The sequence below is a fragment of the Anolis sagrei genome, chromosome X (assembly GCF_037176765.1).
Source record: "Anolis sagrei isolate rAnoSag1 chromosome X, rAnoSag1.mat, whole genome shotgun sequence".
Lineage (NCBI taxonomy): Eukaryota > Metazoa > Chordata > Lepidosauria > Squamata > Dactyloidae > Anolis > Anolis sagrei.
In genome coordinates, this window is record NC_090034.1 from 60,048,311 (window position 1) to 60,072,396 (window position 24,086).

The 24,086-nt window shown below is 47.6% G+C and overlaps 1 protein-coding gene across 2 annotated transcripts in view; it reads left to right on the forward strand.

Annotated features, from left to right (window-relative positions):
- The window catches only part of CBARP (CACN subunit beta associated regulatory protein), a 45,734-nt gene that overhangs the window by 1,181 nt on the left and 20,467 nt on the right, over positions 1-24,086 (forward strand). The window contains exons 2-4 of one of the 2 annotated variants that reach the window (XM_060784807.2): positions 14,288-14,577; positions 14,734-14,810; positions 22,284-22,432. In XM_060784807.2, coding sequence (XP_060640790.2) covers positions 14,760-14,810; positions 22,284-22,432 — 200 coding nt within the window. In that variant the 5' untranslated portion in view covers positions 14,288-14,577; positions 14,734-14,759. Of the gene's footprint in view, positions 1-13,746; positions 14,578-14,733; positions 14,811-22,283; positions 22,433-24,086 lie in introns of those variants that run through there. The other variant, XM_067473579.1, reaches the window with a different exon arrangement.

Sequence of the window (24,086 nt, forward strand, 5' to 3'; positions counted from 1 at the left end):
TCAGACAGTCAAGTAGGGATGCTCAAACACAGATGGATGGATGGATGGATGGATGGACACTCTGGGGCAGTGGAACTCTCTGCCCCAGAGTGTGGTGGAGGCTCCTTCTTTGGAAGCTTTTAAACATAGGCTGGATGGCCATCTGTCGGGGGTGCTTTGAATGTGACGTTCCTGCTTCTTGGCAGGGGGTTGGACTGGATGGCCCATGAGGTTGTCTTCCAAGTCTATGATTCTATCCACGCCGTGCATCCACCCAGATTGGAACTCTATCCAAAAAAGAGATCAGATGAGTCCGTGTTCTGATAAATCCGTGTTGACTATTCGCAATGACCGCATTCCTTTCTAAGTGTTTGCAGACACCTCTTTGATGATCTTTTCCAGAATCTTGCTTGGTATTGACGTGAGGCTGACCAGTCATTGGTAGTTGTTTGGTTCATCCTTTCCCCCCTTCTTGAAGATAGATAGGGACCAGATTTGCCCTCCTCCAATCTGCTGGGACTTGTCCCGTTCTCCAAGAACTCTCAAAGGTGATTTCCAATGGTTCCAAAACAACTTCCACTAGTTCCCTCAATACTCTTGGATGTAGTTCAGTGGTCTCAACTTTTCTGATGCCACGACCCCTTAATACAGTTCTATATGTTGTGCTGACCCCCAACCATGAAATTACTTTCGTTGCTACTTCATAACTGCAATTTTGTTACTGTTAGGAATCATCATGTAAATAACTGATATGTAAGATGTATTTTAATTCAGTGGATCAAATTTGGCACAAATACCCGATACGCCTACATTTGAATACTGGTGGAGTGGGGTGGGGACTGATTTTGTCATTTGGGAGTTGTAGTTGGTGGGATTTATAGTTCACCTACAATCAAAGCGCATTCTGAACTCCACCAATGACGGCATTGAACCAAATTTGGCACACAGAACTCCCATGCCCAACAGAAAATATTGGAAGGGTTTGGTGGGCATTGACCTTAAGTTTTGGAGTATTTATTTGTCGTGTCAGAGCAGCCAGTCCATTATATTACATTTCTAACAGAACAAAGCAAACAAACAGAAAAATACACAACTTGTGAGTTTGGTAGCTGGTTAAATGTCCTTTGACCAGTATCTGGCCACTTGGAGTGCTTCCGGTGTTGCTGCAAGAAGGTCCTCCATTGTGCATGTGGCAGGGCTCAGGTTGCATTGCAGCAGGTGGTCAATGGTTTGCTCTTCTCCACACTCGCATGTCGAGGATTCTACTTTGTAGCCCCATTTCTGAAGGTTGGCTCTGCATCTCGTGGTGCCAGAGCGCAGTCTGTTCAGCGCCTTCCAAGTCGCCCAGTCTTCTGTGTGCCCAGGAGGGAGTCTCTCATTTGGTATCAGCCATTGGTTGAGGTGCTGGGTTTGAGCCTGCCACTTTTGGACTCTCACTTGCTGAGGTGTTCCAGCGAGTGTCTCTGTAGATCTTAGAAAACTATGTCTAGATTTAAGTCGTTGGCGTGCTGGCTGATACCCAAACAGGGGATGAGCTGGAGATGTCTCTGCCTTGGTCCTTTCACAATTGACTGCTACTTCCCGGCAGATGTCAGGTGGTGCAATACCGGCTAGTAAGCAGTGTAATTTCTCCAGTGGTGTAGGGCGCAGACACCCCGTGATAATGCGGCATGTCGCATTAAGAGCCACATCCACTGTTTTAGTATGGTGAGATGTGTTACACACTGGGCATGCATACTCAGCAGCAGAGTAGCACAGCGCAAGGGCAGATGTCTTCACTGTATCTGGTTGTGATCCCCAGGTTGTGCCAATCAGCTTTCGTATGATATTGTTTCTAGCACCCACTTTTTGCTTGATGTTCAGGCAATGCTTCTTGTAGGTAAGAGCACGGTCCAGAGTGACTCCCAGGTATTTGAGTGCGCTGCAGTGCTCCAGTGGGATTCCTTCCCAGGTGATCTTCAGAGTTCGGGATGCCTCTCTGTTTTGGAGTTATAGTTCACCTACATCCAGAGAGCACTGTGGACTCAAACAATAATAGATCTGGACCAAACTTCACACGAATGCTCAATATGCCCAAATGTGAACACTGGTGGAGTTTGAGGAAATTAAAGCTTTGTATTTGGGAGTTGTAGTTGCTGAGATTTATAGTTCACCTACAATCAAAGAGTCCCTTGAACCCCACCAACGATAGAATTGGTCCAAACTTCCAACACAGAACCCCCATGACCAACAGAATGTACTGGAGGGATTTGGGATGAATTGACAGTGATTTAGGGAGATGTAGTTCACCTTCCACCTTTCTGATGGGTCTTTGGCGACCCCTCTGACACCACCTCGCGATCCCCCCAGGGGTCCCGACTCCCAAGTTGAGAAACGCTGATGTAGTTGATCTGACTTTGGGGACTTGAATTTGTTTAGAGCAGCCAAGTATTCCTGGATTACATGTTTCCCTATTTGGGGTTGGATTTCCCCTAATCCTTCATCCACTCCATGTTGCCGAGGTTGAGGACGGCTTTCTTTTTGTGAGAAGACTGAGGCAAAGAAGGCATTGAGTAGCTCTGCCTTTTCCCGATCCCCTGTCAGCATTTACCCATCTTCATGCATAGATGGGTGGATGGACAGATACAAAGACAGTCAAGTAGGGGTGCTTTAAAATAGAAAGACGGACGGATGGATAGACAGACCAAACAGACACACAGGCAGGTAAAAAGAGAGACTAATAGGATCATAGAATCAAAGAGTTGGAAGAGACCTCATGGGCCATCCAGTCCAACCCCCTGCCAAGAAGCAGGAATATTGCATTCAAAGCACCCCCGACAGATGGCCATCCAGCCTCTGCTTAAAAGCTTCCAAAGAAGGAGCCTCCACCACACTCCGGGGCTGATTGAAAGATCAAATAAAAGAGAAATAGGTGGGAAGATGGATAGCTTTAAAGACAGGCAATGGAGGGGCTTTAAACTATAAGAAGCTATAGGAAGATAATTATAATAGTGCCACATATCTATATAAATAAAAATGTAATGCTCGTTTGTGGGATTGACAGAACTCAAAAACCATTTCAAGAATTGACACCAAATTTGGACACAGACACCTAACAACCCAATGTATGTCCTTCACTAAAAAAAAAAAATGATTTTGTCATTTGGAAGTTGTAGTTGCTGAGATTTATAGTTCACCTACAATCAAAAAAACGTTCTGAACCCTACCAATGGTGGAACTGAACCAAACTTGGCACACAGTTCTCCCAAGACCAACAGGAAATACTGGAAGGGTTTGGTGGGCAGTGTCCTTTGGTTTTGAAGTTGTAGTTCACCTACATCCAGAGAGCACTGTGGACTCAAACAATGATGGATCTGGACCAAACTCTACGAAAATACTCAATATGCCCAAATGTGAACACTGGTGGAGTTTGGGGAAAATAGAATCTTGACATTTGGGAGTTGTAGTTGCTGGGATTTATAGTTCAATCGCAGAGCATTCTGAACCCCACCAATGATAGAATTGGGCCAAACCTCCCACACAGAACCCCCATGTGGGCCACAGCAATGCGTGGCAGGGGACAGCTAGTAAATCAATAAATGGGGGCTTTAACAGAGAGAGAGAGAGAGAGAGAGAGAGATGGGTGGCTGTGTATGTTCAGACAGAATGTCAGAATGTTGGAGCAGGAAGGGACCCTAAAAACCATCCAGTCTGCCAGGTAGGAGGACACCACCTAAGGCCCTCCTGACAGAGGGCCATCCAAGCAAGGGTGCTTTACTATAGGGACAAGCAGTGTGTGTTCATGTACAGAGAGGAAGGTACAGGGTGGGGTGCTTTAACAGAGAGAAGGGGTGCTTCCTCACACATCAAAACACAAGGCTTATTAAAACAACAACAACAACAACAACAACAACAACAACAACAACAACAGGAAGAGCCAAGCTGGGTGGGATGGCCTATGTTGGATGCCTATCCTCTAGAGTAGACCTGTCCAATCATTACGTAAGTGCCATTTCGAGGTCTTCCTCTAGCTGGAGCTCACAGTACGACGGAAGCCGCAACAAAATAAGATATATTGTGATATATGTACAATAGCATCATCATCGTTATTATTAGCAGACGTTGCTATGTTTGGAAAATGGAGCAGGACATCCTTACCTAGCGGCCAGTCCTTTGTGCCATCCCTTACTTTCCCTGATCACTTTCATGTCTTTCTTTTCCCTCCCTCCTTCATTCCTCCCTTCTTTCTTTCTTCCTCTGTCTTTTCCTTATCTCTTCACTGCCTTCCTCCCCTCCCCTTTTCTCCCTCCTTTCCCTCCCTCCTTCTTCCCTCCCTTCTCTCCATTCATCCATGCCTTATCTTTTTAGTTTCCTCCCTTCCTTCCTTCCCTCCCCTTTCACCCTTCCTCTCTTTTTCTCTCCCTTTTCTTTCCCTCCCTTCTTTCTTTCCCTTCTTCTCGCTATTGATCTGTTCCTGTCTGTTCCTTATCACTGTTCCTTCCTTCCCTCCTTTTCCCCTCCTCTTCCCTTCCCCTCTTTCTTCTATTAATCCACTCTGTCTTTTCCATCTCTCTTTCATTCCCCCTTCCTTCTCCCTTCTTTCCTCCTCCTCCTTCCTTCTTTCCTTTCTCTCCATTGATCAATTCCTGTCTGTTCCTTATCTCTTTCACCCATCCCTCCCTGTTCCCCCTTCCTTCCTTCCCCTCATACTTCCCTCCTTTCCTACCCCTCCCTCCCTTCCTTCCTTTACTTTGTTCCCCCTCTCTTTTCCTGCTTCAATCTTTCTTTCCCTTCTTTCTTCCCTTCCCCTTATACTTTCCCTCTTTCCTATCTGTTCCTGCCTGCCTGCCTGCCTGCCCGCCCGCCCGCCCTCCTTCCTTCCTTCCTTCCTTCCTTCCTTCCTTCCTTCCTTCCTCCCTCCCTCCCTCCCTCCCTCCCTTCCTTCCTTCCCCTCATACTTCCCTCCTTTCCTACCCCTCCCTCCCTCCCTTTACTTTCTTCCTCCTCTCTTTTCCTGCTTCAATCTTTCTTTCCCTTCTTCCCTTCCCCTTATACTTTCCCTCTTTCCTATCTCTTCCTGCCTACCTTCGCTCCCTTCGCTCCCTTCCTTCCTTCTTTCCATCTTCCCCTCATACTTCCCTCCTTTCCTACCCCTCCCTCCCTTCCTTTACTTTTCTTCCCCCTCTCTTTTCCTGCTTTAATCTTTCTTTTTCTTCTTCCTTTCCCCTTATACTTTCTCTCTTTCCTATCTCTTCCTGCCTACCTTCACTCCCTTCGCTCCCTTCCTTCCCTCCCGTCAGACTCCCCTCCTTTCCTACCCCTCCCTTCCTTTACTTTTCTTCCCCCTCTCTTTTCCTGCTTCAATCTTTCTTTTCCTTCTTCCCTTCCCCTTATACTTTTCCTCTTTCCTATCTCTTCCTGCCTACCTTCACTCCCTTCGCTCCCTTCCTTCCTTCCCCTCATATTTCCCTCCTTTCCTACCCCTCCCTTCCTTTACTTTTCTTCCCCCTCTCTTTTCCTGCTTCAATCTTTCTTTTCCTTCTTCCCTTCCCCCTATACTTTCTCTCTTTCCTATCTCTTCCTGCCTACCTTCGCTCCCTTCCTTCCTTCTTTCCTTCCTTCCCTTCATACCTCCCTCCTTTCCTACCCCTCCCTCCCTTTACTTTTCTTCCCCCTCTTGTTTCCTTTCAATCTTTCTTTCCCTTGTTTCTTCTCTTCCCCTTATACTTTCCCTCTTTCCTATCTCTTCCTGCCTACCTTCGCTCCCTTCCTTCCTTCCTTCCTTCCTTCCTTCCTTCCTTCCTTCCTTCCTTCTTTCCTTCTCCTCATACTTCCCCCCTTTCCTACTCCTCCCTTCCTTTACTTTCTTCCCTCTCTCTTTTCCTGCTTCAATCTTTCTTTCCCTTCTTTCTTCCCCTTATACTTTCCCTCTTTTCTATCTCTTCCTGCCTACCTTCGCTCCCTTCGCTTCCTTCCTTCCTTCCCCTCATACTTCCCTCCTTTCCTACCCCTCCCTCCCTTCCTTTATTTTTCTTCCCCCTCTCTTTTCCTGCTTTAATCTTTCTTTTCCTTCTTCCCTTCCCCTTATACTGTCCCTCTTTCCTATCTCTTCCTGCCTACCTTCGCTCCTTCCTTTCCCTTCCCTTCCTCCCTCCCTTCCTTCTTTCCTTCCTCTTTCCCCTCCCTTCCTTATTGTCTTCCATGATCCATTCCTGTTATTGTGTGATCCATTTCATTTCCTCCTTCCTTTGCCTTTTCTCCTTGTTTCCTTCCTTCTTTTCTTTCTCCCTCCCCCACCTTCTTTTTTTCCTTCCTTCTCTCCATCCATTGCATTTCTCCTCTTCTCGTTGCATTCCTCCCTTTTTTGGCCCTCCTCAGCATCAGTCATTACAAATAACCTAGACACAAGATAGCTGAGCAGTCAGCAGAGGGTTAAATTATATACCAAGTCTGACTTGGCCACAATAAACTCTGGTCACATCCTGTATAGACTACTGCAATGCACTTTACGTGGGGTTGCCTTTGAAGACTGTTCGGAAGCTTCAAATGGTCCAGCAGGCACCAGCTAGGTTACTAACGAGAGCGGCACTCACGGAGCACACAACTCCTCTATTGCACCAACTGCCAGTTTGCTACCGGGCACAATTCAAAGTGCTGGCTTTAGCCTATAAAGCCCTAAACGGTTCCGGCCCAGCTTACCTGTCCGAACGTATCTCTCCTTCTGAACCATCTAGGAGTGGGGAAATCATGTGGGGGAGGCCCTGCTCTCAGTCCTGCCTTCTTCGCAGGCGGGACTGGTGAGGATGAGAGACAGGGCCTTCTCAGTGGTGGCCCCTCAGCTGTGGAACTCCCTCCCTAGGAAGATTAGATCGCCCCCCCCCCCCCCCGACCTTCAGAAAAAGAGTAAAAACATGGCATTTTGAACAAGCGTTTGGAAATGCAGCGGAATAAATAATTACGAAGTAGGAAGACTGAACACGGAATGGCTAGACCAGTGGTTCTCAACCTTCCTAACGCCGTGACCCCTTAATACAGTTCCTCATGTTGTGGTGACCCCCAAACATAACATTATTTTCATTGTATTGTCGAAGGCTTTCATGGCTGAAACCAGTATTAAAAAACTCTAAAATTATAACAGCTAAACAACAGAGAGGAAAAAACCAGGCACAGATTAACACCTCCCAGCAACAGATTTTCCCAGGCTCAGGCAGGCCTTCAAATGCTAATGAAGGTGATCAGCTAAACATTCACACCTAACTGCAGCAGGAAGAGCTCCTTGCCCCACCCCAGCCATTCCACAGATATATAAACCCATTTTTCCTACTTCCAACAGACCTCACAACCTCTGAGGATGCTTGCCATAGATGCAGGCGAAACGTCAGGAGAAATGCCTCTAGAACATGGCTCTATAGCCCGAAAAAACCCACAAGAACTTATTATTTTCATTGTTACTTCATAAATGTAATTTTGCTACTGTTATGAATTGTAATGTAAATATCTGATATGCAGAATGTATTTTCATTCACTTGACCAAATTTGGCACAAATATCCAATATGCCCAAATTTAGATACTAGTGGGGGAGGGACTGGTTTTATCATTTGAAAGTTGTACTTGCTGGGATTTATAGTTCATCTACAATCAAAGACCATTCTGATCTCCACCAATGATGGAACTGAACCAGTCTTGGCACACAGGACTCCCATGACCAACATAAAACACTAGCAGGGTTTGGTGGGCATGGACCTTGAGTTTGGGAGTTGTAGTTCACCTACATCTGTGGACTCAAACAATGATGGATCAGGACCAAATTTGGCACAAATACTCAATATGCCCAAATGTGAACACTAGTGGAGTTTGGGGGAAATAGACTGTGGCATTTGGGAATTGTAGTTGCTGGGATTTGTAGTTCACCTACAATCAAAGAGCATTCTGAACCCCACCAACAATAGAATTAGACCTAACTTTCCACATGTAACCCAGATGACCAAGAGAAAATACTGTGTTTTCTGATGGTCTTTGGTGACCCCTCGGATACCCTCTCACGACCCCCCCAGGGGTCCCGACCCCCAGGTTGAGAAACACTGGGCTAGACGATGAAGCTGGATAACGATTTTAGCAGGACGACAATGGTCATGAAATGTTTTTAATGGTTTTATATGGTTTCTATAAAACCATATATAATCAATTTCTACCAATTCTGTAAGCTGCCTTGAGTCGCCGTAAGGCTGAGAAAAGCAGGCTACAAATGCCATAAATAAATAAATACATAAATAAATAAATATACCTGGTGTTGGGACCACTGCCTGCTTGCTTCCTCCTTCCTCCAGCTCTGAGAAGGCCAACCTCAGCATGTTTCCCTGGGAAACCGGCTTCCCCCTTCCCTCCCCTTCTCCTCGTACATACACAGAAGTCCCTCCAACCTTTCTTTCCTAGTGACATCTCAGAGGCCCACTTCACCTAGCAGCAGCCATTAGGAAGAGCTGGCCTTGATCTCTGGAAGTTTTTCCAGCGGAGAATGGATGCCCATCTGCCAGGAGGGTTTTCCAAATATGGCAGGGGATTGGAATCTGGTGGAGGGTTTCTCAGCAGAGGCTTTGATGGTGCCTTCCTGCCTGGAAATGATGGGGTCAGACTAGATGGCCCTTGGGTAGATCTCTTCCATGATTTGATTCCATGGGTACTTCCACACAGGCCCCAAATTTAGTAACCCGCTTTGGCATGGATTTGAGTCTCCAATGGATTGGATGGCCCAACAAGTAGAATCATAGAATCAAAGAGTTGGAAGAGACGTCGTGGGCCATCCAGTCCAACCCCATTCTGCCAAGAAGCAGGAACATTGCACTCAAATCACCCCTGACAGATGGCCATCCAGCCTCTGTTTAAAAGCTTCCAAAGAAGGAGCCTCCACCACACTCCGGGGCAGAGAGTTCCACTGCTGAACGGCTCTCACAGTCAGGAAGTTCTTCCTCATGTCCAGATGGAATCTCCTCTCTTGTAGTTTGAAGCCATTGCTCCGCGTCCTAGTCTCCAAGGAAGCAGAAAACAAGCTTGCTCCCTCCTCCCTGTGGCTTCCTCTCATGTATTTATACATGGCTATCATATCCCCTCTCAGCCTTCTCTTCTTCAGGCTAAACATGCCCAGCTCCTTAAGCCGCTCCTCATAGGGCTTGTTCTCCAGACCCTTGATCATTTTAGTCGCCCCCCTCTGGACACATTCCAGCTTGTCGATATCTCTCTTGAATTGTGGTGCCCAGAATTGGACACAATATTCCAGGTGTGGTCTGACTAAGGCGGAATAGAGGGGTAGCATTACTTCCCTAGATCTCGACACTATGCTCCTATTAATGCAGGCCAAAATCCCATTGGCTTTTTTTGCCACCACATCACATAATGTTGGCTCATGTTTAACTTGTTGTCCACGAGGACTCCAAGATCTTTTTTACACGTACTGCTCTCGAGCCAGGCATTGTCCCCCATTCAGCATCTTTGCATTTCGTTTTTTCTGCCAAAATGGAGTATCTTGCATTTGTCCCTGTTGAACTTCATTTTGTTAGTTTTGGCCCATCTCTCTAATCTGTCAAGATCGTTTTGCATCCTGCTCCTGTCCTCTAGAGTATTGGCTATCCCTCCCAATTTGGTGTCGTCTGCAAACTTGATGATACTGCCTTCTAACCTTTCATCTAAGTCATTAATAAAGATGTTGAACAGGACCGGGCCCAGGACAGAAACCTGCGGCACTCCGCTCGTCACTTCTTTCCAGGATGAAGAGGAAGTATTAGTGAGCACCTTCTGGGTTTGTCCATTTAACCAATTACAGATCCACCTCACCGTAGTTTTGCCTAGCCCACATTGGACTAGTTCAGTGTTTCTCAACCTGGGGGTTGGGACCCCTGAGGGGTGTCAGAGGGGTCGCCAAAGACCATCAGAAAATACAGTATTTTCTGTTGGTCATGGGGGTTCTGTGTGGGAAGTTTGGCCCAATTCTATCATTGGTGGGGTTCAGAACGCTCCTTGATTGTAGGTGAACCATAAATCCCAGTATCTACAACTCCCAAATGTCAAAGTCGATTTTCCCCAAACCCCATCAGTGTTCACATTTGGGCACATTGAGTATCTGTGCCAAGTTTCGTCCAGATCCATCATTGTTTGAGCCCACAGTGCTCTCTGAATGTAGGCGAACTACAACTCCCAAACTCAAGGTCAATGCCCACCAAACCCTTCCAGTATTTTCTGTCGATCATGGGAGTTCTCTGTGCCAACTTTGGTTCAATTCCATTGCTGGTGGGGTTCAGAATGCTCTTTGTTTACATGTTAACTATAAATCCCAGCAACTCCCAAATGACAGAATCAATTTCCCCGCCAACCCCACCAGTATTCAAATTTGGGCATACTGGGTATTTGTGCCAAATTTGCTCCAGTGAATGAAAATACATCCTGCAGATCATTATTTACATGGAGATTCATAATGTTAGGGTTATGGTTGGGGGTCACCCAGGCATGTAGCCGGGGGGGGGGGGGGGCTTGAGGGGCTTCAGGCCCCCCCCCCCCCCGAAATTCTCATGGTGGTTCACGAAAAGGCCTTACTGGTGCATTATTTAAACCGTTATGTTTATTCATATCATGATCTGATCACCATACTCAATATATTTATTTATTTATTTATTTACCTTACTTATATACCGCTGTTCTCAGCCCGAAGGCGACTCTCAGCAGTTCACAACAAATACGAACAGCAAAAATTCAGTGCTACAGTATAGAAGCAGTTAACAACCTAACACATTACACAATTAATAAACAGTTACTACAATACCCATTCACTGTCGTCTCGTCATCAAAAACATGTTCCAGATTCGTCATCCATTGTTCCATTCCAGTGTTCATTAACCAATCATTGCACTAATTATTGGAACGCCTGCTCAAACAGCCAGGTCTTCACTTTTTTGCGGAATACCATTAGAGATGGTGCTAGTCTAATGTCCGTAGGAAGGGCGTTCCACAGCCGAGGAGCCACCACCGAGAAGGCCCTATCTCTCGTCCCCGCCAGCCGAGCTTGAGAAGCAGGCGGGATCGAGAGCAGGGTCTCCCCGGAAGATCTCAAAGTCCTGGTGGGTTCATAGGCAGAGATGCGGTCGGATAGGTAGCTTGGGCCGGAACCGTTTAGGGCTTTAAAGGCCAACGCCAGCACTTTGAATTGAGCCCGGTAGCAGATCGGTAGCCAGTGGAGTTGGCGCAACAGGGGGGTTGTATGCTCCCTGCGCTCCGCTCCTGTTAAAATCATGGCTGCCGAGCGTTGGACTAGTTGGAGCTTCCGAGCTGTCTTCAAAGGCAACCCCACGTAGAGAGCGTTGCAGTAGTCTAAACGGGAAGTAACCAGAGCGTGGACTACCGTGGCCAAGTCATATATCCCATATGCATGGGGGTATTGGGGTAATGATACAAAAGGTTTGCTAGGCTAGACCCTCTTTCACTCAGACTCAGCCCCCCCGAACCAAACTCACCCCCCCAAAAACCCCCCTGAAAAAAAATTAGCCCCCCCCCCCCCCGAAACGAAATGCTGGCTATGGGCCTGGGGTCACCACAACATGAGGAACTGTATTAAGGGGTCATGGCATTAGGAAGGTTGAGAACCACTGGACTAGTTTGTTTGCCAGAAGGTCATGAGGGACCTTGTCGAAGGCCTTACTGAAATCCAGTAAGATATGATTTGAGGGTGGCCATGTGCTCTTGGAGCCCGGAAAACCGAGATGGTTGTGTGGATTGTGGCCAGGGATCACGTGACGCCCAATACACACAGGGACCACACCTGGCAAGACCCGCATCTTACCCTGAGATCCGGATCTTACCAGGGGTTTAATAATTCGGAAAACCGAGATGGTTGTGTGGATTGTGCCCGGGGATCACGTGACGCCCAATACACACAGGGACCACACTTGGCAAGACCCGCATCTTACCCTGAGATCCGGATCTTACCAGGGGTTTAATAATTCGGAAAACCGAGATGGTTGTGTGGATTGTGCCCGGGGATCACGTGACGCCCAATACACACAGGGACCACACCTGGCAAGACCCGCATCTTACCCTGAGATCCGGATCTTACCAGGGGTTTAATAATTCGGAAAACCGAGATGGTTGTGTGGATTGTGCCCGGGGATCACGTGACGCCCAATACACACAGGGACCACACTTGGCAAGACCCGCATCTTACCCTGAGATCCGGATCTTACCAGGGGTTTAATAATTCGGAAAACCGAGATGGTTGTGTGGATTGTGCCCGGGGATCACGTGACGCCCAATACACACAGGGACCACACCTGGCAAGACCCGCATCTTACCCTGAGATCCGGATCTTACCAGGGGTTTAATAATTCGGAAAACCGAGATGGTTGTGTGGATTGTGCCCGGGGATCACGTGACGCCCAATACACACAGGGACCACACCTGGCAAGACCCGCATCTTACCCTGAGATCCGGATCTTACCAGGGGTTTAATAATTCGGAAAACCGAGATGGTTGTGTGGATTGTGCCCGGGGATCACGTGACGCCCAATACACACAGGGACCACACCTGGCAAGACCCGCATCTTACCCTGAGATCCGGATCTTACCAGGGGTTTAATAATTCGGAAAACCGAGATGGTTGTGTGGATTGTGCCCGGGGATCACGTGACGCCCAATACACACAGGGACCACACCTGGCAAGACCCGCATCTTACCCTGAGATCCGGATCTTACCAGGGGTTTAATAATTCGGAAAACCGAGATGGTTGTGTGGATTGTGCCCGGGGATCACGTGACGCCCAATACACACAGGGACCACACCTGGCAAGACCCGCATCTTACCCTGAGATCCGGATCTTACCAGGGGTTTAATAATTCGGAAAACCGAGATGGTTGTGTGGATTGTGCCCGGGGATCACGTGACGCCCAATACACACAGGGACCACACCTGGCAAGACCCGCATCTTACCCTGAGATCCGGATCTTACCAGGGGTTTAATAATTCGGAAAACCGAGATGGTTGTGTGGATTGTGCCCGGGGATCACGTGACGCCCAATACACACAGGGACCACACCTGGCAAGACCCGCATCTTACCCTGAGATCCGGATCTTACCAGGGGTTTAATAATTCGGAAAACCGAGATGGTTGTGTGGATTGTGCCCGGGGATCACGTGACGCCCAATACACACAGGGACCACACCTGGCAAGACCCGCATCTTACCCTGAGATCCGGATCTTACCAGGGGTTTAATAATTCGGAAAACCGAGATGGTTGTGTGGATTGTGCCCGGGGATCACGTGACGCCCAATACACACAGGGACCACACCTGGCAAGACCCGCATCTTACCCTGAGATCCGGATCTTACGAGTGGTTTAATAATTCGGAAAACCGAGATGGTTGTGTGGATTGTGCCCGGGGATCACGTGACGCCCAATACACACAGGGACCACACTTGGCAAGACCCGCATCTTACCCTGAGATCCGGATCTTACCAGGGGTTTAATAATTCGGAAAACCGAGATGGTTGTGTGGATTGTGCCCGGGGATCACGTGACGCCCAATACACACAGGGACCACACTTGGCAAGACCCGCATCTTACCCTGAGATCCGGATCTTACCAGGGGTTTAATAATTCGGAACAAACCACCGTTTGGCTCCGACTTGATTCGGTTTTACCGGAGGTATCGTTGGGAGGGCCTCCGCTAAAACCGAGACAGGTCCCGTTTTTTGGGCCTGCCGGGACGGGCCCTATGCTTTGCATCCGGTCCTTCTGGGCCTTCCCTCCACCCACCCTCTCTACCCGCCCCCTTGCTTTGCTCAGAGGCCGGTGACAGGTTTCCTCTTGCTCAGCTCTGAGTCAGCCCTCTCCCCAAACACGCCGGGGCTTTTTGGAGAGTGTTGTGTTGCTGTGCGTGATGAGGAGGAGGAGGATGAAGATGAAGGTGACGAGGATGAGGAGGATATTCCATCCCTTTGCCGGTGGGCGGAAGACAGCCGAGGAGCCAATGGACAAAAAGATCTAAGGACGGGATTGATTCTTCCCCCGCTTCCTAACCTAAGACCAGAGACGAGCCGGAACGGAATGCATTTGCGGCCTTCTGTTCCACGCCAGACAGAGAAAGAAGCAAAGCCGCACGATGACACGAAAGCCATAGAAACAGGCAGCGACTGCAAGAAGCGAGCCGAAGCAAGCCAGGAAGCAAGCCAACCCTGATCTCCTCCATCCTCCATCTCTTCTTTTTGCCACCATCCTCCTTTTCCTCTCTCCTCATTTCCCAAAGGGACCGAACACCCACCTTTGCCTTCGTTCTTTCTCTCTCCTCAGACGACGGAGAGGCAAAAAGAGCGAGGAGACGCCGCCGACGCTGCGGTCCAGCCCTGAGCGGAGGAAGGCGATGGAGCCAAGGATGCTGTGAGCCAAACCGGCCATGATGCGTGGCGGCGGTCTCCTTCCCTTCGTCGAACATGTGAGCCGCTCCAAGGAAGGAAGGATGGAGAACTGGGGATAGAGAAAAAAAAAGAAAGTGAGCGAGAGAGAGAAGATACAACGAAAACATTCCCAGCGGCAAAGACCTCCCTTTGCATCTCTTCTTCTTCGGCCCGCTTTTGATATATGTAGGTACATTCTTTGATATTGTTTCCCCCCTTTTTTATGTTCACGACGATGGCAATCTGGTTCTTCTTTTAACATTGATGTCGTTTCCCCCCCTTTTTTACAATCATGACGATTGATTCTTCCTTTTCTTCCTGGCTGTGTGTGTGTGTGTGTAGGCGGGCGTTCCATTTGGCCGTGGACCATGAGCAATGATTTGAGCACATGGGGGAACACGACCGGCGAAGACGTGACGGTAGGTGCCGCTGGGCCGCTTCCTGCTCGGGCTGAAACCTCCCTTCACTTTCCCCTTCCCATACAGACACAGGTGCCATACAGACAGACAGACACATACAGGTGCCATATACAGATACACATAGGTGCCATACATACATACAGACACAGGTGCCCATTGCCTTCTTTGGCAACCGCAAATGCCAGCTGTTGCGTTTTCTTGCCAGTTGGGTGGCGGTTATGTCAGGGTTTTTATTTTTAACAGTATTTATATTCCGCCTTTCTCACCCCGCAGGGGACTCAGGGCAGGTTACAATGTACATATCCATGGCAATGCACATATACAGCTTCTGCCAACCTAGCAGTTCAAAAACTGTGAGTAGATCAATAAGTACCACTCCGGCGGGAAGGTAACGGTGCTCCATGCAGTCATGCTGGCCACATGACCTTAGAGGTGTCTATGGACAACGCCGGCTCTTCGGCTTAGAAATGGAGATGAGCACCACACCCCAGAGTCGGACACAACTGGACTTAATGTCAGGGGACAACCTTTACCTTTAATAATAATACAATATTATAATTATATATTGACAGTACATGTAATGTTACTAATAATTTCACAATATAATGGTATAGTGCAATATAGTAATATATAATACTGATATGGTAAAACTATTTAAATAATGATAATAATAATGCAATAATATGCATATGAACTTCAGAGACAGCCTATTACTAAATGGGTGCAGCTGGGTATTATGGACAGTGGGTTGAACCACGGAGCTGCTAAACTTGTTGACCGAAAGGTCGCAGGTTCGAATCCGGGGAGCGGCACGAGCTTCCCCTGTCAGCCCCAGCTTCTGCCAACCTAGCAGTTCGAAAGCATGCAAATGTGAGTAGATCAATAGGTACCGCTCCGGCGGGATGGTAACGGTGCTCCATGCTGTCATGCTGGCCACATGACCTTGGAGGTGTCTATGGACAACGCCGGCTCTTTGGCTTAGAAATGGAGATGAGCACCACACCCCAGAGTCGGACACGACTGGACTTAATGTCAGGAGAAAACCTTTACCTTTACGTTTAATTATGGTAAAACTATTCAAATAATGATAATAATGTATTGTCAAAGGCTTTCATGGCTGGAATCACTAGGTTTTTGTGGTTTTTTTCGGGCTATAGGGCCATGTTCTAGAGGCATTTCTCCTGACGTTTCGCCTGCATCTATGGCAAGCATCCTCAGACACTACCTCTGAGGATGCTTGCCATAGATGCAGGCGAAACGTCAGGAGAAATGCCTCTAGAACATGGCCCTATAGCCCGAAAAAACCCACAAGAACCTAATGATAATAATAATGCAATAATATGCATATGAACTTCAGAGACAGCCTATTACTAAATGGGTGCAGCTGGGTATTATGGAGCCCCCTGTGGCACAGTGGGTTAAACCATGGAGCTGCTGAGCTTGTTGACCGAAAGGTCGCAGGTTCGAATCCGGGGAGCGGCGTGAGCTTCCCCTGTCAGCCCCAGCTTCTGCCAACCTAGCAGTTCGAAAGCATGCAAATGTGAGTAGATCAATAGGTACCGCTCTGGCGGGAAGGTAACGGCGCTCCATGCAGTCATGCTGGCCACATGACCTTGGAGGTGTCTATGGACAACGCCGGGTCTTCGGCTTAGAAATGGAGATGAGCACCACACCCCAGAGTCAGACATGACTGGACTTAATGTCAGGGGACTACCTTTACCTATAATAATAATACAATATTATAATTATATATTTACAGTACATGTAATGTTACTAATAATTTCACAATATAATGGTATAGTGCAATATAGTAATATATAATACTGATATGGTAAAACTATTTAAATAATGATAATAATAATAATGCAATAATATGCATATGAACTTCAGAGACAGCCTATTACTAAATGGGTGCAGCTGGGTATTATGGACAGTGGGTTAAACCACGGAGCTGCTAAACTTGTTGACCGAAAGGTCGCAGGTTCGAATCCGGGGAGCGGCACGAGCTTCCCCTGTCAGCCCCAGCTTCTGCCAACCTAGCAGTTCGAAAGCATGCAAATGTGAGTAGATCAATAAGTACCGCTCCGGCGGGAAGGTAACGGCACTCCATGCAGTCATGCTGGCCACATGACCTTGGAGGTATCTATGGACAACGCCAGCTCTTCGGCTTAGAAATGGAGATGAGCACCACACCCCAGAGTCGGACACGACTGGACTTAATGTCAGGAGAAAACTTTTACTTTTACGTTTAATTATGGTAAAACTATTTAAATAATGATAATAATAATAATAATAATGCAATAATATGCATATGAACTTCAGAGACAGCCTGTTACTAAATGGGTGCAGCTGGGTATTATGGACAGTGGGTTAAACCACTGAGCTGCTAAACTTGTTGACCGAAAGGTCGCAGGTTCGAATCCGGGGAGCGGCGTGAGCTTCCCCTGTCAGCCCCAGCTTCTGCCAACCTAGCAGTTCGAAAACATGCAAATGTGAGTAGATCAATAGGTACCGCTCCGGCGGGAAGGTAACGGCGCTCCATGTGGTCATGCTGGCCACATGACCTTGGAGGTGTCTATGGACAACTACTACTGCTACTATTATTAATAATAATGCTATAATAATGCAATAATATTAATGTAATTATTCTAATTATTAAAAATTAGTGGGAAGGTAACGGCACTCCATGCAGTCATGCTGGCCAAATGACCGTGGAGTTGTCTATGGACAACGCCGGCTCTTCGGCTTAGAAATGGAGATGAGCACCACACCCCAGAGTCGGACACGACTGGACTTAATGTCAGGAGAAAACCTTTACCTTTACGTTTAATTATGGTAAAAGTATTTAAATAATGATAATAATAATAATGCAATAATATGCATATGAACTTCAGAGACAGCCTATTACTAAATGGGTGCAGCTGGGTATTATGGACAGTGGGTTAAACCACTGAGCTGCTGAACTTGTTGACCGAAAGGTCGCAGGTTCGAATCCGGGGAGCGGCACGAGCTTCCCCTGTCAGCCCCAGCTTCTGCCAACCTAGCAGTTCGAAAGCATGCAAATGTGAGTAGATCAATAGGTACCGCTCTGGCGGGAAGGTAACGGCACTCCATGCAGTCATGCTGGCCAAATGAACGTGGAGGTGTCTATGGACAACGCCGGCTCTTCGGCTTAGAAATGGAGATGAGCACCACATCCCAGAGTCGGACACAACTGGACGTAATGTCAGGGGACAACCTTTACCTTTACCTATACACTCAATGCCATTTAGACATACAACATATAATAATAATCTATATAAATCAAAATGTAATATCCGTTTGTGGGATTAACAGAACTCAAAAACCACTGCACGAATTGACACCATATTTTGACACAAGACACCAAGCAACACAATATATGTCCTTCACTAAAAAAAATGTTTTTGTCATTTGGGAGTTGTAGTTCCTGGGATTCATAGTTCACCTACAATCAAAGAACATACTGAACCCCACCAACGATGGAATAGAACCAAACTTGGAACACAGGACTCCCCTGACCAACAGAAAACACTAGAAGGGTTTGGTGGGCAGTGTCCTTTGGTTTTGGAGTTGTAGTTCACCTACATCCAGAGATCACTGTGGTCTCAAACAATGATGGATCTGGACCAAACTCTACACGAATACTCAACATGCCCAAATGTGAACACTGGTGGAGTGGGGGGAAAATAGAATCTTGACATTTGGGAGTTGTAGTTGCTGGGATTTATAGTTCACCTACAATCGCAGAGCTTTCTGAACCCCACCAACGATAGAATTGAGCCAAACCTCCCACACAGAACCCCCCATGTGGGCCACAGCAACGCGTGGCAGGGGATGGCTAGTAATAATAATAATAATAATAATAATAATAATAGTAATAATGTATTGTTGAAGGCTTTCATGGCCGGAATCACTGGGTTGTTGTAGGTTTTCCGGGCTATATGGCCATGTTCTAGAGGCATTCTCTTCTGACGTTTCGCCTGCATCTATGGCAAGCATCCTCAGAGGCAGTGAGGTGCCATGATCTAGAGGCATTATCTCCCGACGTTTCGCCTGCATCTATGGCAAGCATCCTCACTACCTCTGAGGATGCTTTCCATAGATGCAGGCGAAACGTCAGGAGAAAATGCCTCTAGAACATGGCCATATAGCCCAGAAAACCTTCAACAACCCAATAATAATAATAATAATAATCTTTATTTATACCCCGCCACCATCTCCCCAATGGGGACTCGGAGCGGCTTACATGGGGCATATTACAGCGGAATAAAGCCAAAAACATAAACAACAAACAACATCATCAAAATTACATAAAAGAAAGAAAATTCCAATAAACACAGTCCACTTGTGACACTTAGTCCATTCATGGAGTACTTCCTCATTCTTTTGCATGCTGCCGAAAGGTTTTTTATGGCGTCGTAAATTAGTTAAATTCGCCTCCCAGCATAAAGCAGTACCTAAATTTCCTACCTGACAGATGCAACTGTCTTCCGGGCTTTAGTCTTAATAATAATAATAATAGTAATAATAATAATATGTATTGTCAAAGGCTTTCATGGCCGGAATCACTGGATTGTTGTAGGTTTCGGGCTATATGGCCATGGTCTAGAGGCATTTTCTCCTGACGTTTCACCTGCATCTATGGCAAGCATCCTCAGAGGTAGTGAGGTCTGTTGGAAGTAGGAAAATGGGTTAATATATCCGTGGAATGACCAGGGTGAGACAAATGACTCTTGTCTGCTGTCAGTTGAAACATTCACACCTAGCTCCAGCAGACAAGAGTCCTTCGTCCCACCCTGGTCATTCCACAGATATATAAACCCATTTTTCCTACTTCCAACAGTATTATTATTATTATTATTATTAATGGGGTGGGTTATTTTTTTGGTTGAGGTTTTGGAATGTTTGCAAGCTTTCCAGTGCTCAGGGTTGAGTTGCCACTTGCAGGTGCGGTGGCTCAGGTATGGGCAAACCCAGGCTCCTTGGGCTCTTTTCTCAGCCCCCATGTCTCTCACCATCCTATACTATCCTATCCTATCCTATCCTATCCTATCCTATCCTATCCTATCCTATCCTATTCTATCCTATCCTTCCCTCTTTCCTTCCTCCTTCCATCCTTCCCTTTCTTTCTTTCTTTCCCTCCCTTTCTCCTTCCCTCCTTCTTTCCTTCCACCCTTTCATCCTTCCTTCCTTCCCTCTTTCCTTCCTCCTCCCATCCTTTCGTTCCTTTCTTTCTTTCACTCCCTTTCTCCTTCCCTCCTTCTTCCCTTCCACCCTTTCATCCTTCCTTCCTTCCCTCTTTCCTTCCTCCTCCCATCCCTCCCTTTCTTTCTTTCTTTCTTTCCCTCCCTTTCTCCTTCCCTCCTTCTTCCCTTCCACCCTTTCATCCTTCCTTCCTTTCCTCTTTCCTTCCTCCTTCCATCCTTTCGTTTCTTTCTTTCACTCCCTTTCTCCTTCCCTCCTTCTTTCCTCCCACCCTTTCATCCTTGCTTCCTTCTCTCTTTCCTTCCTCCTTCCATCCTTCCCTTCCTTCCTTTCTTTCCCTCCCTTTCTCCTTCCCTCTTTCTTCCCTTCCACCCTTTCATCCTTCCTTCCTTCCCTCTTTCCTCCCTCATTCCATCCTTCCCTTCCTTCCTTTCTTTCCTTCCCTTTCTCCTTCCCTCCTTCTTCCCTTCCACCCTTTCATCCTTCCTTCCTTCCCTCTTTCCTTCCTCCTTCCATCCTTCCCTTCCTTCCTTCCTTCCTTTCCCTCCCTTTCTCCTTCCCTCGTTCTTCCCTTCCACCCTTTCATCCTCCCTTCCTTCCCTCTTTCCTTCCTCCTTCCATCCTTCCCTTCCTTTCTTTAACTCCCTTTCTCCTTTCCTCCTTCTTCCTTTCCACCCTTTCATCCTTCCTTCCTTCCCTCTTTCCTTCCTCCTTCCATCCTTCTATTCCTTGCTTTCTTTTCCTCCCTTTCTCCTTCCCTCCTTCTTCCCTTCCACCCTTTCATCCTTCCTTCCCTCTTCCCTTCCTCCTTCCATCCTTCTCTTCCTTCCTTCCTTTCCCTCCCTTTCTCCTTCCCTCCTTCTTCCTTTCCACCCTTTCATCCTTCCTTCCTCCTCTCTTTCCTTCCTCCTTCCATCCTTCCCTTCCTTCCTTTCTTTCCCTCCCTTTCTCCTTCCCTCTTTCTTCCCTTCCATCCTTTCATCCTTCCTTCCCTCTTTCCTTCCATCCTTCCATTCCTTCCTTCCCCGCTTTCTCCTTCCTTCCTTCTTCCTTTCCACCCTTTCATCCTTTCTTCCCTCTTTCCTTCCTCCTTCCATCCTTCCCTTCCTTGCTTTCTTTCCCTCCCTTTCTCCTTCCCTCTTTCTTCCCTTCCACCCTTTTCATCCTTCCTTCCCTCTTTCCTTCCTCCTTCCATCCATCCCTTCCTTTCTTTCTTTCTTTCTTTCTTTCATCCTTCCTTCCTTTCCTCTTTCCTCCCTCCTTCCCTCTCTCCCTTTCATCCTTCCTTCCTTCCCTCTTTCCTTCCTCCTTCCATCCTTCCCTTCCTTTTTTTCTTTCCCTCCCTTTCTCCTTCCCTCCTTCTTCCCTTCCACCCTTTCATCCTTCCTTCCTTCCTTCCTTCCTTCCTTCCTTCCTTCCTTCCTTCCTTCCTCCTTCCCTCTCTCCCTTTCTCCTTCCTTCCTTTCTTCTTTCTCTTTTGTCTTTCTTTCCTTCTCCCTGTCCTCCCTCCCACCCTCCATTCTCTTTCATCCTTCCTTCCATTCTTCTTATCCTCCCTTTATTCCTCCCTTCCTTCTCTTTTTCCTTCAAGTGGGATGTTTGCCTGGGAGAAGAGAAGGTCGAGAGGGAACATGAGAACCATGTTTCAAGATTTCAAAGGGTGTCCCATTGAGGAGGAGGGAAAAACTTTCTGCTGCTCTAGATACCAGGGCACAAGGGAGCAATGTGTTCAAATGGCAGGGAAAGAGATTCGACTGAAAAGATTAGGAAGAACTTCCTGAGAGTAAAAGCTGTGGAGAGTGGCAGAAGCTGCCTCAGAGTGTGATGGAGGCTTTTCCGCAGAGGCTGTCTATTAGGAGTGCTTTGATTGTGTCTTCTTGCATGGCAGGGGGTTGGACTGGATGGCCCTTGGGGGTCTCTTCCAGCTCTAGGATTCTATATCAGGAGTAGACAATAGGGGGTCTCGTGAATACACATTTTCTCTTCTGTCCACCATCTCATCCTGGCCAAGGCCAACCCTTTTGGGATCCAAATGTTTCCTGACTTTTCTTCACTTCCTGCCTCTGAAAGAAAAGAGGAAGTGGAGGAAAGGGCGGGGAGGGGACCTGGGGAGAACCCCCTCCCTCCCAACCCACCCACCTCACTCTGGCCCACCATGTGGACCCCAATTTAGAAAGTTTGCCCATGCCTGAGTTAGATAGTGTGAGTTGTTGTGAATGCTCTCCCTCTCTCTGTCCGTCCCTCCAGACGGTTCCCGCCAGCGCGGCCGCTGGCCAGGACGGGTACGTGCTGCTCCTGGTGCTGCTCTCCACCTTCATCGGAGGGACCCTCATTCTGCTATTTGGAGTCCTGATCATTTGCCGGCGCTGCTGTGAGACAGACCGCCGCCACTCCAGGTATCGCGGCATGTTGAGACGTGTTATTTTGAGGGAATATTATAATAATGGGGGCCGCGGTGGCACAACAGGTTAAACTGCTAAGCTGTGGAACTTGCTGACCGAAAGGTTGGCACTTAGAATCCGCAGACCAGGGTGGGCTCTTGTCGTTAGCCCCCAGCTTCTGCCAGCTAGAAGTTTGAAAACCCCATAGCAAACCCATACTTTTTCTATAAATCCCCAATGAATGTTATCGAAGGTTTTCTCTACATCTAGAAATAGAAGCTCAGCTTCTCTGTTGGAGCCCCGGTGGCGCAGTGGGTTAAAGCCCTGTGCCGGCAGGACTGAAGACTGACAGGTCGCAGGTTCAAATCTGGGGAGAGGCGGATGAGCTCCCTCTATCAGCTCCAGCTCCTCATGCGGGGACATGAGAGAAGCCTCCCACAAAGGATGATAAAAACATCAAATCATCTGGGCGTCCCCTGGGCAACGTCCTTGCAGGCGGCCAATTCTCTCACACCAGAAGCAACTTGCAGTTTCTCAAGTCGCTCCTGACACGACCAAAAAAAAACAAAACAAAAAAGCTTCTCTGTTGGGGTCTTGTTCAGCCACATCTAGTATGTTTTAAAACCATTTGTATGCTTCGGTTTGGTCCCCCTGGTGTCGCAACAGGTTAAACCGCTGAGCTGCTGAACTTCTGACTGAAAGGTTGGCAGTTCGAATCCGCAGAATAGGCTGAGCTCCTATTTGCCCCATTTTCTGCCACCCTAGCAGTTCAAAAAAAAAATGCAAATATGAGTTGATCAATAGGTACTGCTCTGGTGGGAAGGTAACAGCGCTCCATGCAGTCATGCTGGCCACATGACCTTGGAGGTGTCTATGGACAACATTGGCTCTTCAGTTTCAAAATGGAGATGAGCACCAACCTCTATAGTCAGACTTGACTGGACTTAATGTCAAAGGAAAACCTTTACCTTTTATTATAATAATAGGAAGTAAGCTTGTGCATTTTGGCCGAACCTCAAACCGTTTCTGATATCCGGATTCTGGCGGGGGCTGTGGATCCATTTTCGCCTCCCAAAAACGGGCAGGTGCACAAATTGATGTTTTCAGCCCACAACCAGAAAATGCGGCTCAATCGAGCCCATTGGCAGCAATGGGGTGGGTACTTCACGGGCTCCCCTCCCATCATTTTGAGGGCTATCAGGATGAAAATGGGCACACTTGGAGGGCACATCTACCACTGCTGGCCCACCAAGTTTCATAACCTTTGGCTCATCCCCTGATTTTTAGGAATTTTTTTCTTTCTAGAAATACAATCCACATGACATTAAGTCTAGCCATGTCCAACTCTGGGGGGTGGTGCTCATCTCAATTTCTGAGCCAAAAAGCCAGCGTTGTCCATAGACACCTTCTACGTCATGTGGCCAGCATGATTGCATAGCGCACCGTTCCCTTCCCACCGAAGCGGTAGCTACTGATCTACTTGCATTTGCATGTTTGTGAATAGATCAATAGGTAGTTCGAATTCCCGCTCCCTGGATTCGAACCGCCGACCTTTCGGTCAGCAAGTTCAGAAGGTTAGCCATTTAATCTGCTACGCCACCAAGGGGCCCAAACCAAAGCATGGTTTTAAAACATACTAGAGGTGGCTGAACAAGACCCCCACAGAGAA